Source organism: Helianthus annuus, chromosome 16 (assembly GCF_002127325.2).
Source record: "Helianthus annuus cultivar XRQ/B chromosome 16, HanXRQr2.0-SUNRISE, whole genome shotgun sequence".
Lineage (NCBI taxonomy): Eukaryota > Viridiplantae > Streptophyta > Magnoliopsida > Asterales > Asteraceae > Helianthus > Helianthus annuus.
The window spans coordinates 181,042,771-181,056,919 of NC_035448.2; the positions used below are offsets into that span (position 1 = coordinate 181,042,771).

General features: G+C 36.1%; 1 protein-coding gene across 1 annotated transcript; it reads right to left on the minus strand.

Annotated features, from left to right (window-relative positions):
- Window positions 1–811: 811 nt before the first annotated feature.
- On the minus strand, window positions 812–6,795 carry LOC110920118 (protein FAR1-RELATED SEQUENCE 2-like). The gene is made up of 5 exons (XM_035985676.1): window positions 6,431–6,795; window positions 2,307–2,565; window positions 1,613–2,162; window positions 1,460–1,512; window positions 812–1,123 (listed from the first exon to the last, which is right to left on the minus strand). Exons 1-5 carry the CDS (start codon window positions 6,793–6,795, stop codon window positions 812–814), a joined length of 1,539 nt encoding a protein of 512 aa, XP_035841569.1.
- Window positions 6,796–14,149: the final 7,354 nt, after the last annotated feature.

A 14,149-nucleotide genomic window follows, 5' to 3' on the forward strand; every position in this document is an offset into this window, starting at 1 on the left:
AATATAACACCATAGATATAAAACGCCAAACTTTGTTTTTAACCGATAAAGCTGAACAAATAGTACTGAAACGACAGAACTTAATTACTAGCTTTACTGTAATAAAAATCGCGCAACGCGCCAAAAACTTTCTATATAAACAAACTCTCAGAACTACTAAAATCCACACCAAAACCCCAAAAACCTATATTTTCCTCTATACCATTCATCTTATAAACGCCAAAAAAAACCAAAATATCAAATATTCCAATCCATGTTTCTTTGATATACACTATTTTCTCAATAAACTTTTGCTCTATGTAATGAGCAAGATCCTCAATATAAACGCCAAAACATACAAAAACCACAAAACTTCAAAAAGGCCATTTCATGGAGATTCAGTTTTTGTTCTCAATAAAGTTTAGCTAAACGGGATGGTTAACATTGTTACACATCTTTCTTGACTGAGGATTAACAATGTTATCCATTTCGTTCAGCAAAACATTATTGAGTTTAGCACGACCAAAATTAGAAGTTTATGGTAGTTTTATTTAGTGGCGTTATTGTTTTTTTTTTTTTTTTTTTTTTTTTTGCGTTTGATTTCCTTGCCCAATCTTATATTGTTTGTTATTTAACTTCGAAGTAGCATGTTATGAACAAATAGGAAGAAAAAAGAAAAAAGATGCAAAAAAAAAAAAAAGATTTAAAACGCCAAACTGAGATCTGTCTGTGTTCTATAGGATTGAATATATAAAACGCCAAACTACTCTACACTGGATCTCGAAGACCATCTGTGTGTGTTCTGTTAGAATGAAAAATACAAAATGCCAAACTACTCTTCACTGGCTCTCGAAGACCTTGTCGATCTTCTTTTAATTACGGCATGCTTGCATGTCGATGCGTAGTGTCCATAGCCTTTGCAGTTCTGACACTCTCTTTCTTTGGCCCCGGGTTTCGACTTTGATTTCTGTTTATCGATTGCTATCTCCTGTTTAGATTCCAGGCGCTTCCGAGAACCAGAACCTTTGGATTTATACCCTACAGGGACTCTAATCGGATTCTTGTCGTATTTATATTGACCGGCTATCTCGGCAAATCTATCCCTAGAACTAGCGGGAGGAGCAACAATCTGCATATCTTGAACCTTCTTCATATAAGATTGAACATGATCCTTGTATAAGGATAGCTCCTCTTTATTACCAGATAAACGGTTCAAAATGTATTCGGTTGAAAAAATAATATCTCGCATCATACTTTGCACATCAGGATCAAGCTCGGTCATATATTCACGACTAATTGAGAATTCAGGAGAGCAGTTTGGGGAAGCCTCTTTGCGCCATCTATTCAGAATGTATTGTTTTGGAAATTCCCTAATGTCCATAATTCTCAAAACATAGAATATATGTCTACATAGCAAACCAGACTGTTCAAAACGCCTGCATGAGCAACCGCATGTGCAATCAGACTTATGGAACATTACCTGAAAAACACCAAAAAACAATATCTCTATAACGCCATGCATAGAATGTTTGTCTAAAAAGTAAAAAAAAACACATTGCATATGATAAAACGCCATTAACAGAAAACGCCATAAAAACCAAAACGCCATTATTTACCTCAAATAAGGATGTACAAGGCTGTTGGAAGTCATTTACGTAATACTTAACAAACCCATCAGGCTGATCTTCGTAACGTTGATTTATGCAATCCACAACTCCAATAAGCTCAGCTTGAGTGTCACAAAAAATACTTTTTGTGTATATGTCAACAGCTTGCCCTTCCAACAATTTGTAACTACTCTTCAACTTGGGTTTTTTGTATCGAGATTCATGATCATTTTTAAGATGTGTATGAGGCTGTGCTTCTATTGAAGTCTCGTAATGCGTCATGAAATCAACAAGAGTAGCTTTCGAATTGCACACTTGACAAAAAAAATGATTCTCACTCTCCGACCTGGATGTCGTTCGCATAAGACCAGACATCTGCTCCATTCTATTGTATGCAGGGATCCAAGATTCCCTAAGTGCAAAAATATCAGATAACCAGTCATTATCTTCTAAATTGAACTCTGCGATAACCGCTTCCCATTCTGATTCAAGCTCTTCAGGTGTGAGAATATCCGTCCACACAACACCACAAATACGTTCTTTAAAATTGGTGGAATTGCATAGCCTAACACCAACCTATATATAACACAAAAACGCCATGCATAAATAAAAAAAACAATGACAAAACTTAATTAAAAAAACACTAACAAGGTAAAGAACGCCATGTAATTTAAAACGCAGTGTATCCTAAAACGCCAAAGGTAAACAAAGCATAACAACCTTCAGAGAAAGTTTATGCATCACATGCCACATGCATAACCGATGCCTCCTATCAACAAATACAACAGAAATAGCCTTCTTCATCGCTGGATCTTGGTCAGTGACAACAACTTTTGGTTGAGAACCAACAACTTTTAGAAAAACTCTTAACAACCAAATATATGTATCAGCAGTTTCCGACGCCAATAAAGCTGCACCAAATGTAACATTGCAGTGATGATTGTCTATACCAGTTAACGGTACAAACACCATAGAGTATCTGCATATATGAAAACACCATGAGAACTGAAACAATAATAAAACGCCATTGAATGTAAACTAATAAAACGCCATTGCATGTAAACTAATAAAACGCCATTGCATGTAAAATAATAAAACGCCATTGAATGTAAATTAATAAAACGCCAAAAACAGAAGAAGTTGAATTATAAAATATTACTTGTTGGAAGGATACGTGGCGTCAAACGAAATCACATCACCAAACACGTGGTAATTACGTTTTGCTTGATCGTCACACCAAAAAAGACCCTTCAAACGATTCTCTTCGTCTGTGATGTAATCATACGAGAAATTAGGCTGGGAATGTTTTTTTCATTCAAATGTCTCACAACCATATCGGCGTCATATTCCCCTATAAACAAGTTAATTTGCCTCTTATAGTTCTTAAATTCAACTTTACTTGCACCCACGTCTTCAAAACCGCCAAAACAAGTCTTCATAACATTAAACGCCTTGACGGGACCCAAATTCAGCTTAGACATACTGTGTATAACATGCTTCTGTAGCTGTCACACCCCGATTTCCACGTGTATCACCGGTGGGCCCGGTGAGGGATTACCGTGACGTAGTTGGCAACAATATAGTCAAACCACAATATATAAATGCACAGCGGAAGCATAAAGATAAATATAATTCAACCATTTACTGTAATATCAAATGTATCACAAGTAGTTGAATATTATCCACAGGAGGGATCAAGATAAATAAAAATGTTGTTCAACAGATAAGACATCAAGCTTGCGAGACTTCTTAAGATGCTAAGGAGCTATTGCCAGCCGATTACGTGTAGTACCTGCACTTAATCTTTTTGGGAAAATACGTCAGTTTACACCGGTAAATACATTCAACCGACACTTTTGAAAAATGTTTATTAAAATTGATTTGAATGCACGAGGCACAAATTCTTTTATAACTTGGGAGAATTATTTAAAATTATAATCTTGTGAACGAATTACATGTTCCTTCTATGCGTTCAGTAGCCCGGATCCTGTCCGGGTTAAAGATCAATAGACACACCACATTTGCGTAAAACCGAGGCGGGTAAACCATCGGCTACGTCTTTTAATAGTATAGACATCATACCGGGTGTACGCCTACACCCGGGTGTCGAGGTCGTGGCCATTTCGTAAAATGATGCCAAGGATATCCGGGACATGGTCATTAACCCCCCAAAGGCTTTTAAGTAACAAGACTGTTTAAATGAGCCGATCAAATTATTCAATTAACCACCTAAGCGATGGAAGATTTGATGCTCAATCAAGCGGTATTTTATACACCGTAACCCAAGCCCGTATAAGAGAAAATAAGTTAAAAGTATTTACCTTTGCAAGTATTGTCCTTAATCAGTTAAATCACAGATATCTTTTACTGGGGCTCCTTATTCTGGAACGAAGGTTTTAAAATAACCTATTAGAATCCTAACGGGTCTTTATATTAGCCGTAGCCTAGACCAGTTAGTTTCGAGGGATAGATACGGTTTAATCGCGTGAAAGGCGAAAACCGAGAATGGAATGTGATTCTGACCCAACAAGTTCGGAGACTTGTTTTATACGGGTTTAATATTCACACTCTGAATCTTGGGGTCAAAATGATATGGTTTGACCCGTATCGGCTAATTTATGTAAACTAGTTACATAAGCCGAACCGTGCGCGCAATAGGCGCAACGGGTAACCGTAGGAGTCCTACACTGTTTTCCTAAGTCAATATACTTTAAAGAGGTTGTGGTATCAGTAGGATACCTTCCATAATGCCCGTAACGAGTTTTAGTTCATTATACGCCCCGTAGGGGTTTTCCGGTCATTTTAAAGACTTTTAAAGGGATTTCTGAGTTCTACAGGAAACCTGAGTTTCCTGATCAGTTTAATAAGTCTAAAATATCTTATTTATTATTTAAAATCAGTAGCCACTGGAATCGGGTCAAAAGACCTTGTAGAACTCGAGTTTTGGCCGAAAAGGGCATATTCGGTATTTACCGAACCGTAGCCATAACCGCAGGTTATGAGCTGGTTAAAATTAATTAAAAATCTTTAAAAATTCCAAAATATTATTTTACTACAGTGGGTAAAAGTTTTGGTGACGAAATCTTGGTTTAGGTAGGCGTTATGCTAATTGCGCCGTTTATTACAAAAGTTTCTTATAATGCGCTATTTAGCATAACTCCCATTCTAGACCTCGGATTGGCGTGAAACTTTAGGGACATGCTTAGAATTTAGTAAGCAAGGTTATGGTCCCTTCACGTGTCCGAAATACTCGTTTTATTTTAAAAAGGGCGTTACGGTCAACTTTTAAGTAATTAACGGAAATGCGTAAAAGACTCGGACAAACAACGAACCGGTCACAGAGGGTGATACCATCACGTGACCTGGTCCTAAGAGAGTCCTATGGCATATCTACATTGTACTAACACGGGTCAGAACTGAAGTCAAAGCAAAAGTCAAACTTTTGCGACTTTCGGCTCCGAACCGGGTCAATATGGCAAATGGCCGAATCAAACGAGCTTAGACAAGTTAATATACTTAATATCACGTTTTATGAGTGTTCAAATAGGTTTCATAGCATATACATTACAGATTATGTACAAAATCGCGAAACGGCTTTCTGTTGACTTTTTAAGCATACGTTTGACTCGACATTTGAACTAGTTAGAGTGGCGATCAGGGAGAACCCTTTTAGAGGTTTATTACCCACATAAATACCAACACATAACTACTTTTGATTCGACAATTCACTGGACCGTTCATGAATTATTGCAAAGTCAATCGTTAGTTACGACGGATTGACTTTTAGGCTAAACTAAGCAAAAACAAAGCCATAGAAGGTTTGGCATACTTACAGAGACTTGATGTAAGACTTAGAACTAGAGAAGAACACTTTGGAGAGAGCAGAAGGTGTGTTTTGAAGTGTGTTCTTAGTTGTGACTATACATGGCCTTTTATAGTGCATAAGGAGCCTTTAGATCATTACAACACACCCTACAATTGAGTATGGATCAATGGCAGGTGTCCTAAGGTGCTATGGGTCGAGTAGGGGGCGCCCATAACTCTGAGAAACCCATACTTAATTGTTTTACCGCTTTAAACAGCCAACAGCCAATTTTCTGTCGCTGGGCATCGCTTACGGACCGTATGGCTTGGGCCCTGCGGTCCGTAAGCCAGTGGCGGATCTAATTTAATCATTCACCCCCTTACGGTCCGTAAGGCAGGACCTTTATGGTCCGTAAGGGTTGGTTTTTAAATCTTTTTAAATCTTTTGAAATGATTAATAAAATCTTTGGTAATTAATAACCTGACCTTTCGGGTTTGAAGGGGTAACTTTGCGATTTGGCTCTCGGTTAATTACAATTAAGGCCCCGGGTCTTTTATTCGTACAGTTAAGCCCCCGGCTAGTTCGATTATTATCCGAAAAGCTTTAATTTATATTGTTGACGCTTTTAACCCCTCGCTCACGAATTTGATCATAACTTTCTCGTTTTAAAACGGAACTTCGCGGTATTTATATAGTTCATTCTAGTGAGCGTATTTGACTGTTTACAAAGCTTCGGGTATGTCAAAGGGTCACTCAGAGGTATAATTACACATGTTGACACAGTTAACCCCTGCAGTTTGTAATCTCTCACTTTCTTCCGCGTTTCGCTTCCGTACGTTCCATGATTTATTCGTTTGAAGGTACGAGCATCGTTTAGGGTTACTATACCGTATACTTACCCTTAATTGACATTTATAACCCTCGAATTTACATACTTTCAAGGTTTGTCAATCATTAGTCCTTTATTAATATTATACGCCACGTGTAAACTCAAGACACGTGTCAATACCTTATTGGACACAAAATTTCGAGGTGTTACAGTAGCTGAGTGAGGTGTCGTTCAGTTGGAAGAAAATGCTTATCGTGACGTTCAACAAGTTCATGATTTTGCTCTTCGACAAACTTATACACCTTCCATGATCCAGCCTCCAAAAGTACACATAACAGTGCACCATAATCAGTCCTCTTTGAAAAGTTGGATCGCACTACTCGCTCCTTTTGATTGGGGTCCAACGTATCAACCTTCTTGTCCTTGTATAACCCAGATCTCGTACACAAGTAATATTTAGTATGTAAGACACCTTTAAAGTTTGTCTTTGTAGTCCCTTTCCTGACTGAAAACCCACACTCCTTGGCATACTTAACATACATTGAATAACAATCATCAAGGCTTGAGAATACCATGTCCTTTGTGGGCTTTAATTCTTCACTGACGTCAGGAATGATAAATGGTAATCCAGTTTTGGGGCAAAGCCTTTGACTCGAGGAAGAGACTTCGTCCGAGAAAACACAGTGAGGAACAGAAAAATTAGAAAAACACAGTGATGTCTCGTAATAACATTATACATTAAAACGCCATTAAATGAATAATAAACAAGACATAATAAACACATAATTTAAAAACGACATGATAAAAAAGCCATGAGATGAATAATCAACAAAATATAACATCATAATGAAAACGCCATAATTAACAAAACTAATGTTTACACAAATTAACAAAATAATAATAACTGATGTTCACAAATACTACTAAATAAAATTCAAAACTAATCAAATAGATGAAAAACGCCAATGATCATAAAAACATAAGAAATACACTAGAACGTAAATAACAATTAAAATTATTATTGAAAACTCCAATTGCAGTTCTTAATAATTATTTAAATATCAATTAAAACGCGATTAAATTGCATAATTGAAATAATGCTAATGAAAATCTACAACACATTATAAAAATAATAATACAAAAAAAAAAAAAAAACGCCATAGAACAATGATAAAAGAACAAAATGCCATATATATTGCATGATTTGCTGGAACGAAAATAGAAAACGCCAACGAATTTTACTTTGTCGAACAGAATCCACGTTAAACGCCATAGATCTGAGAAAGCTTGCAAAGGAGGTAACAACTAACAATAAATCTTTGGAGTTTTAATTTGAAAGAAATTTATAACGCGAATAAGGAGGGAACGTATAAAAGGACAATCGTACCCCCGCATAACAATTAGGCCCCTGCCACGTGTTGGGCCAGGATCCGTTATCACTGTTCTCACACTTATCACTGTCCTCACACTTTTCACCCTACACATGTTGAAATTTATCCTACACAACCCGTAATTTATTATATACACATTGTAATTTATCCTACACTCTAAATTATTTGATTTTATTTTTTTGAAAAAAATATATATTTTGAAGATAAGTTACAAATTTTAATGTAGTTACCTATTAAAGAGGAATACTACTAATTAATGATCTTTGTAGTTTTACCATATTACCCTTATAGTAACATTAAATCCTTATATTAAATGAAGTAAAATGAATCATTTTTATTGGTTGAAATTTCTTCTTTTTTTTTTTCTTAAAAAAGGTTTCTTCTCATTTGAATTCTCCACTATATATATATATATATATCAAAAACTCATATAAAACACAAAACTTATATCTTAGACCATTTAAAACTTACAATCTCAAAATTTATAACTTTAGCCAATCATGTATTAGACCAATACACATTTTAATTTCAAAATAATAATAATAATAATAACAACAACAACAACAATGAGTTGCAAAATAAATAGTTTACATTAGCTGTTTTGTTAAGTCCTAAGGGGCACATTTCTTTGGGCTTAGACAATGCATCTGAATTCTCAGGATTGACCCTGTTAGTTAAGATATAATCTTGTGGTAAAAACCGAAAACCTTCTCACACCTTAAGCACGGCCAAAAGGTGATAACCACACCTATAAGATTGCATTGGTTCTCTTAAAATTAGTAATTCATCTATATATCTTCTTTGTTTGTGTCTAGTTTTTAAGCAACCTTGCTATGCTAGCTTGTTTTGCTTGTGGTTAGTTAAAGTAGTTGTTCTAAAAAATCTATGATCTTATTCAAATGGTTCCTTTTTAACTTATCTTAGCGATTAATCATGGGAGTTCATGTTAGATTCCTTAAAAATGATTAAAGGATTTAAAGGTCTTAAAGTATGTTCCAAATAAGAGGCAGATGGGTCACAAAAACTTAAAGATAAAGAGACTTAAAGATAAAGAGTCTACATATGTTGTAAATTCTGACTAGATGCTGGATCTTGGATATTTGCTTATGTATGTTCCAAATAAGAGGAAGTTATTTATATCTCAACTAGAGAGAATATTGTGGATTTGGGGATACCTACCAAAATTAGCGACAGGTTGTAGAAATTGGTAACTTGATTAAGAAAAGATGTTATTTGGTCATTTTTAGGAACCACATTTTTAGGGACTGGTTATATATTTGTGTGGGAAAGATCCTTTCAAAAGTTGTCTTGCTTATGTAGCCTAAGAAGATTGTAGATATGGCGTGTGGCACTTGTGATAACTATGATTAAAGGACATTTTGATCTTAAAACACAACCTCTCACCTCTTTCTTTTTTTCAAAATACAACAAAAAAAATCTAATATAAAAAAACTGTAACAGAAAAGATACAATACAATAAATTCAACACAAAAAAAAAGTTGAACAAAAATCCAGTAAAAAAAAAAAAAAAACCAGCAAACAAATATTATACAACATAAAAAGATGACACCAATTTTGGGATTTTTAGTTGTCATTTTTATTAACAATTTAAATTAAAGATAAAAAATGCTTGATTTTATTATGTATTTAAAAAGATAATGTCGTATAAATAATTGTGAACTTTAAAATAAATGAGTAGGAATTAAGAAATAGTTAGCATAAGTAGCTACACCCCTTTTTTCTATATTTTTATCTTAGCCATCAGTTTAAGAATGAAAAGAAATAGTTAGCATAAGTAGCTACACCCGTGTTTTCTATATTTTTATCTTAGATCAGTTTAAGAATGAAATGTAAGGTTCGAGATTTTTTCTTAGGAGTGTATAGTTCAATCACTCTAGGGTGTTTGAGTTATTCTCTACCCAATAATAGCATGCCATGTCAAGTCCCCATTCCATTCCCCATTTTGCACTCAATCAAAGGGTATGGTTCAAACACCTAGTGGTGATAAAGAATTAAAAAAAATTGTGATTGGTTGAAAGAGGTTGAAACCCACCATTAAACCCCTCTCCCTCCTCCTTCCCTCCTCTTCCCGCATCGGTGACTATACACCAAAAACATTCAAACAATCAGTGACTCAAACAAATGGGGGTGGTTCACTGATCGATGAAAGGAGTCACCGAAGTAACTCAAACAATCCATACCGTCTCCCCTTAGCCTAGTTAAACAAAACCAACTTTTTATTTAAACACACCCATATATTTTTAACTCTTTTTGAACAACAAATGCTACCTTTACTTTATCCACATTAATTATTCCAAATTCTCCTTTGCAATTTAAGGGACGTGCTTTTAAGAAGAGTGCTAGCCCCACGTTTCATATTTATAATTACTTATCTAAGAACTCAACAATCTGGAGTGTAGACTATCAAGTTTTTGATTGGAATCGTTGGGCACCAATTTAGCTTACGTGTGTGTATATATATATGTATAAAGAAACTCGATATTTTTTTTCTCAGTTTCCATTTCTTTTATCTCCTTAAGGAAACTCGATAACACATTGTCCTACTACTCTATCTATCACTCCCACTCCTTGATCTCTTGTTTACTCTCTTATTTTTCATTATAAAATAATAAGTAAAATTCATCTCATTACATTAAACAAATAATCTTGTTATATACTACATTCTTTTTTGCTTTAAACATTTAGGATGACTATAAAGTTTTATAATCTCATTTAGAAAGAAACATGACCTTACAATTATGACAATGACAATAGGACAGAAATCTCCAAGTATATTCCAGCCCCATGTGTCAATTATTGAAGGATGTGGGTACACGTGAGCCCAATATGCACATAATTGATAGATAATACATACGATAGGGAACGAGAGAGTGTAAAGAAAAGAAAACCACTTTGGGTTGTATCGTTGCGACTAGTACGCTTGCCAAGATGATAACTATTAAGGACCCCAAGTTGATTGATTGTCCACTTTTGTTAAACGTTTGCACACATGTTCAGACATTTTAATGTTTAAATGTTTAACTGATATGTTCTGGTTTTCATTTATTTTCAGAAATTAAATATCTGCATGATTTAAGTGTGTGGTGGTTCATATTCTCATGGCTTAACTTATCATATATCAGTGTATGTGATTGAAATAAGAGAAATGTTACGTCATCGTTAATGGGTCATTTTTGGATCCATTCGTGGTGGAGATGAAGAGATGGCAGTGTTTACGTGCCAAGAGAGGGAGCGTTCGCATGGCGGACCTACATAAGTTGGGACAGGTTCACCGGAACCCACTGAGGTTCGAAATTTTTATATAAATAGTCTAGAGTGAACGCATTAAATAAACTATGGGCGAACTTATATACAAGAATGAAGAAGGGTTCAGGTGGCTAAGGCTACTCGGTATGGGTGAGGCTCATCCTTGAGCAAACTGGGCCTTGGGCTCTGCAATCTAAATAAATATGTTTAACTGGTGAATTATTATTCACTGAAATATATTATATAGTGATCAAAATTTTTCTTGCACAGAATGCAGGGTTGTCCATAGTAATTTCTCGATGTAAAAGAATTAATGTTTTGTTTTTGGTAGGATCGGATTTGCTATTCAAAAGAGGATTCCGACACACAACTTATTGCCCTTTACCTGCCATTCTACTTAAATTTTCCTACGAAAACGTTTTAATGATAAAAAGGGAAATAAGGCTTTGATGTTTGCACTCTTTAAAGCCCACAAATACTATCAGAAGGCATAGATAATGATCTAAATACATTGATACACCCTTAGAGCGGGTGAGGCTCAAAGAAATTTAGGAAAAGAAAGGATCACAATTAATTCCAAAATAAACAACTTAAATACAATGCAAATTACCTAAAAATATGTAAACGTGCATTGTATTTAGGTAGTTTGCATTGTATTTAAGCAGAACTTCGAAATGGGCTTTGGTTTTGTAGTTTCCTGGGCTTGACAATCTGGCGTCTGGGCATTGTTGATTGGGCCTGATCATGTTGCTCTGCTGTTGTGGACTGCCCATAAAATTGCTCCCCTCCTGAGATTCGACAATATTGTCCTCAATGTCAATGAAGAATGGATACCAATAACTGAATGATGATTGGTGTTATATGAAAATTCAGCCATGTACAAGTATCTTTCCCATGCTTTTGGTTCCTTAAACACAAATGCTCTTAAATATGCTTCTAAACAACGATTCACGACCTCCGTTTGTCCATTCGTTTATACGCGCTTGACTGCAACAGTTTGGCTCCCATTGTTTGATAATTCTTTCCAAGACCGTCTCATAAAAATTGGACTGCGATCCGAAACAATGGTATTAGGTAAACTGTGTAATCAATAACTTTCTCACATGAAAATCGAAGCAATATAAACAGTCGTGTAGTGAGTCGGTAATGAAATAACATTATAAAATTTTAATAAGCAGTCTACGACAACCCAAATAACATTAGAAAATTGTGCTTGTAGTCGGTCGGTCACGAAGATTTGCGATGGGTGGAACAAAAAATTTACTGTGAATATAAATCAACCCATTTTGTCAAACATGGTGTGGAAATGAACTTGGATCAGCCGTAACTTGTTGCACCAGCTTCTTATCGCTCGGGTCGGGGTCGTTGTTGAAGTAATCCCGAATTTGGATTTTTGTAACATTACCGGAACGTCTGGGTGATAACTTGAACAGTGAATGTGTTGGCTTTTTCTTACCATAACGCTCAATGGTTGCGCTGGTTTGGTTAGGAGATTAAGAGATGAGGCAAATTTCTGGAACTGAAAAGTCGGCTGTCAAACGACCAAGTGTGGCTAACCATAATATTCCTAACACAACGTCTGCGCTTTGTACAGGAAAAAACAAAGAATTTATCTATTGATATAACCAGAAAACTTGTTAAGTTACATCAAAACAGAAGGTAGACGGGCAACAAGCTGCGCCGCCAACCTTTTCTGAATTGCAAACCCCAACCTCCCGAACACAAACCCCTGCCCCTTGGGGTCGAACAATTGCTGTGGATAACCCGTTGAACCCTCGTCAAGAAGTTGATGGCTTCTGGCGCTAGGGAGCCAAAAGTATCAAAGGCATCGTGGGGAGGGGAGGTTTGGTCGTAGTAATCAGATTGTTTGAGTTTGTGGTGGATGAAATAGGGTTATTGGAAAACGACGAGGACGCCCATGTTGGTGGATTGGGCTTATAGGAATTTGTTGGTTTGGTTTAAATGATGGCCCACCAGAATTAGTAAACTTATCCTCCATGAGTCTAGCTAGGGCACTTGCTTGAAATAAGGCATGGTTTGAGGATTGCTACCTCGATATTCGCGCAAAGACCGGAAACAAAACAGTTTTTTAGAGCTTTCTGAGATAAACCGGTGACCCGGTTGCTAATGCATTCAAACTCTGTTTGATATGCCACCACCGTGGTGGTTTGTTGAAGCTTGAATTGTCGCTGATGGTTTTCGTATGTTGACGGGCCAAACCAGAGTTCTATTCCACGTTTAAATTTCGGCCAAGAGCCTAAGGAATTATTGGTCTCCAAGTGTTGGTATCATGATAACGCATCTCCTACGCAGTAAAAGGCCTGTTGGAAATCCATTTTTACATCAGCGGAAGCATCGTTTTCTTTTGGATTCACAGACATACTTGACATTGATAATGTGCAGATGATGAATAAGAATAGGAACAAAGATTTGGTGGACAATTTCGGTTACTATTGAAACTGTCTTGATACCGGACCATAATGCCGGATATTACATATATATATGAGAGGTTTTGGCGGTTGTTTATGGCGGGAATAACTACCATAAACCGTTTGAACATATAACCCGCTTATCTCTCGGTTTATAAGTCATAATACATATCGAATTAATAAGTTTCATAATAAACATAAACATAATTAAGTTTATACTTCTAACACAACCCCCTAAACTTGATTATATTTGGCGGCATGTGCTTGAACACTCTGATTCGCTTCATCCACTGCTTTCTTTGCTTCATTAAAATCAAACCGGCGACGCTTCTTATGCAGAATCCATGAACCTTCCCAGCTATTTCCGGCATATAGAGCATAGTGCTCCGAAGCAGCATCCTCCGGTGTTGGATCTGCACTCTTACTTCTTCCTTTATCCTTGCCTGCCGTTGAAGTTTCACCTTCTTCCATCATTTCTTTAATCTGCACCCTTTCTTCAGTAGATTTAAACTTATAATAGTAGATCAAGACATCCAAATACATGGCATATATGACTCTTATAAAGTCACCATCTTGATACTCAAAGCCTAAATCTTTCGCTATCGCCGGCCATAAGTTATCAATAGTCACACTTCGGTAGCCTCCATCCCTCTCAACCATCACATACAACCCGAGCAAATTTATCTTTCTCCCATCAGTTAACAGAGGAGGAATTGATCTTGATGTTATCCCCATCTTTTCTTTTAAGAACCAGCCTACCATCTCTTCAAACTTCACTTCGAGATCATATTTATATTTGAATATGAAATCCCGATCATCAATCATGTCGAGCAGTGCTTTAC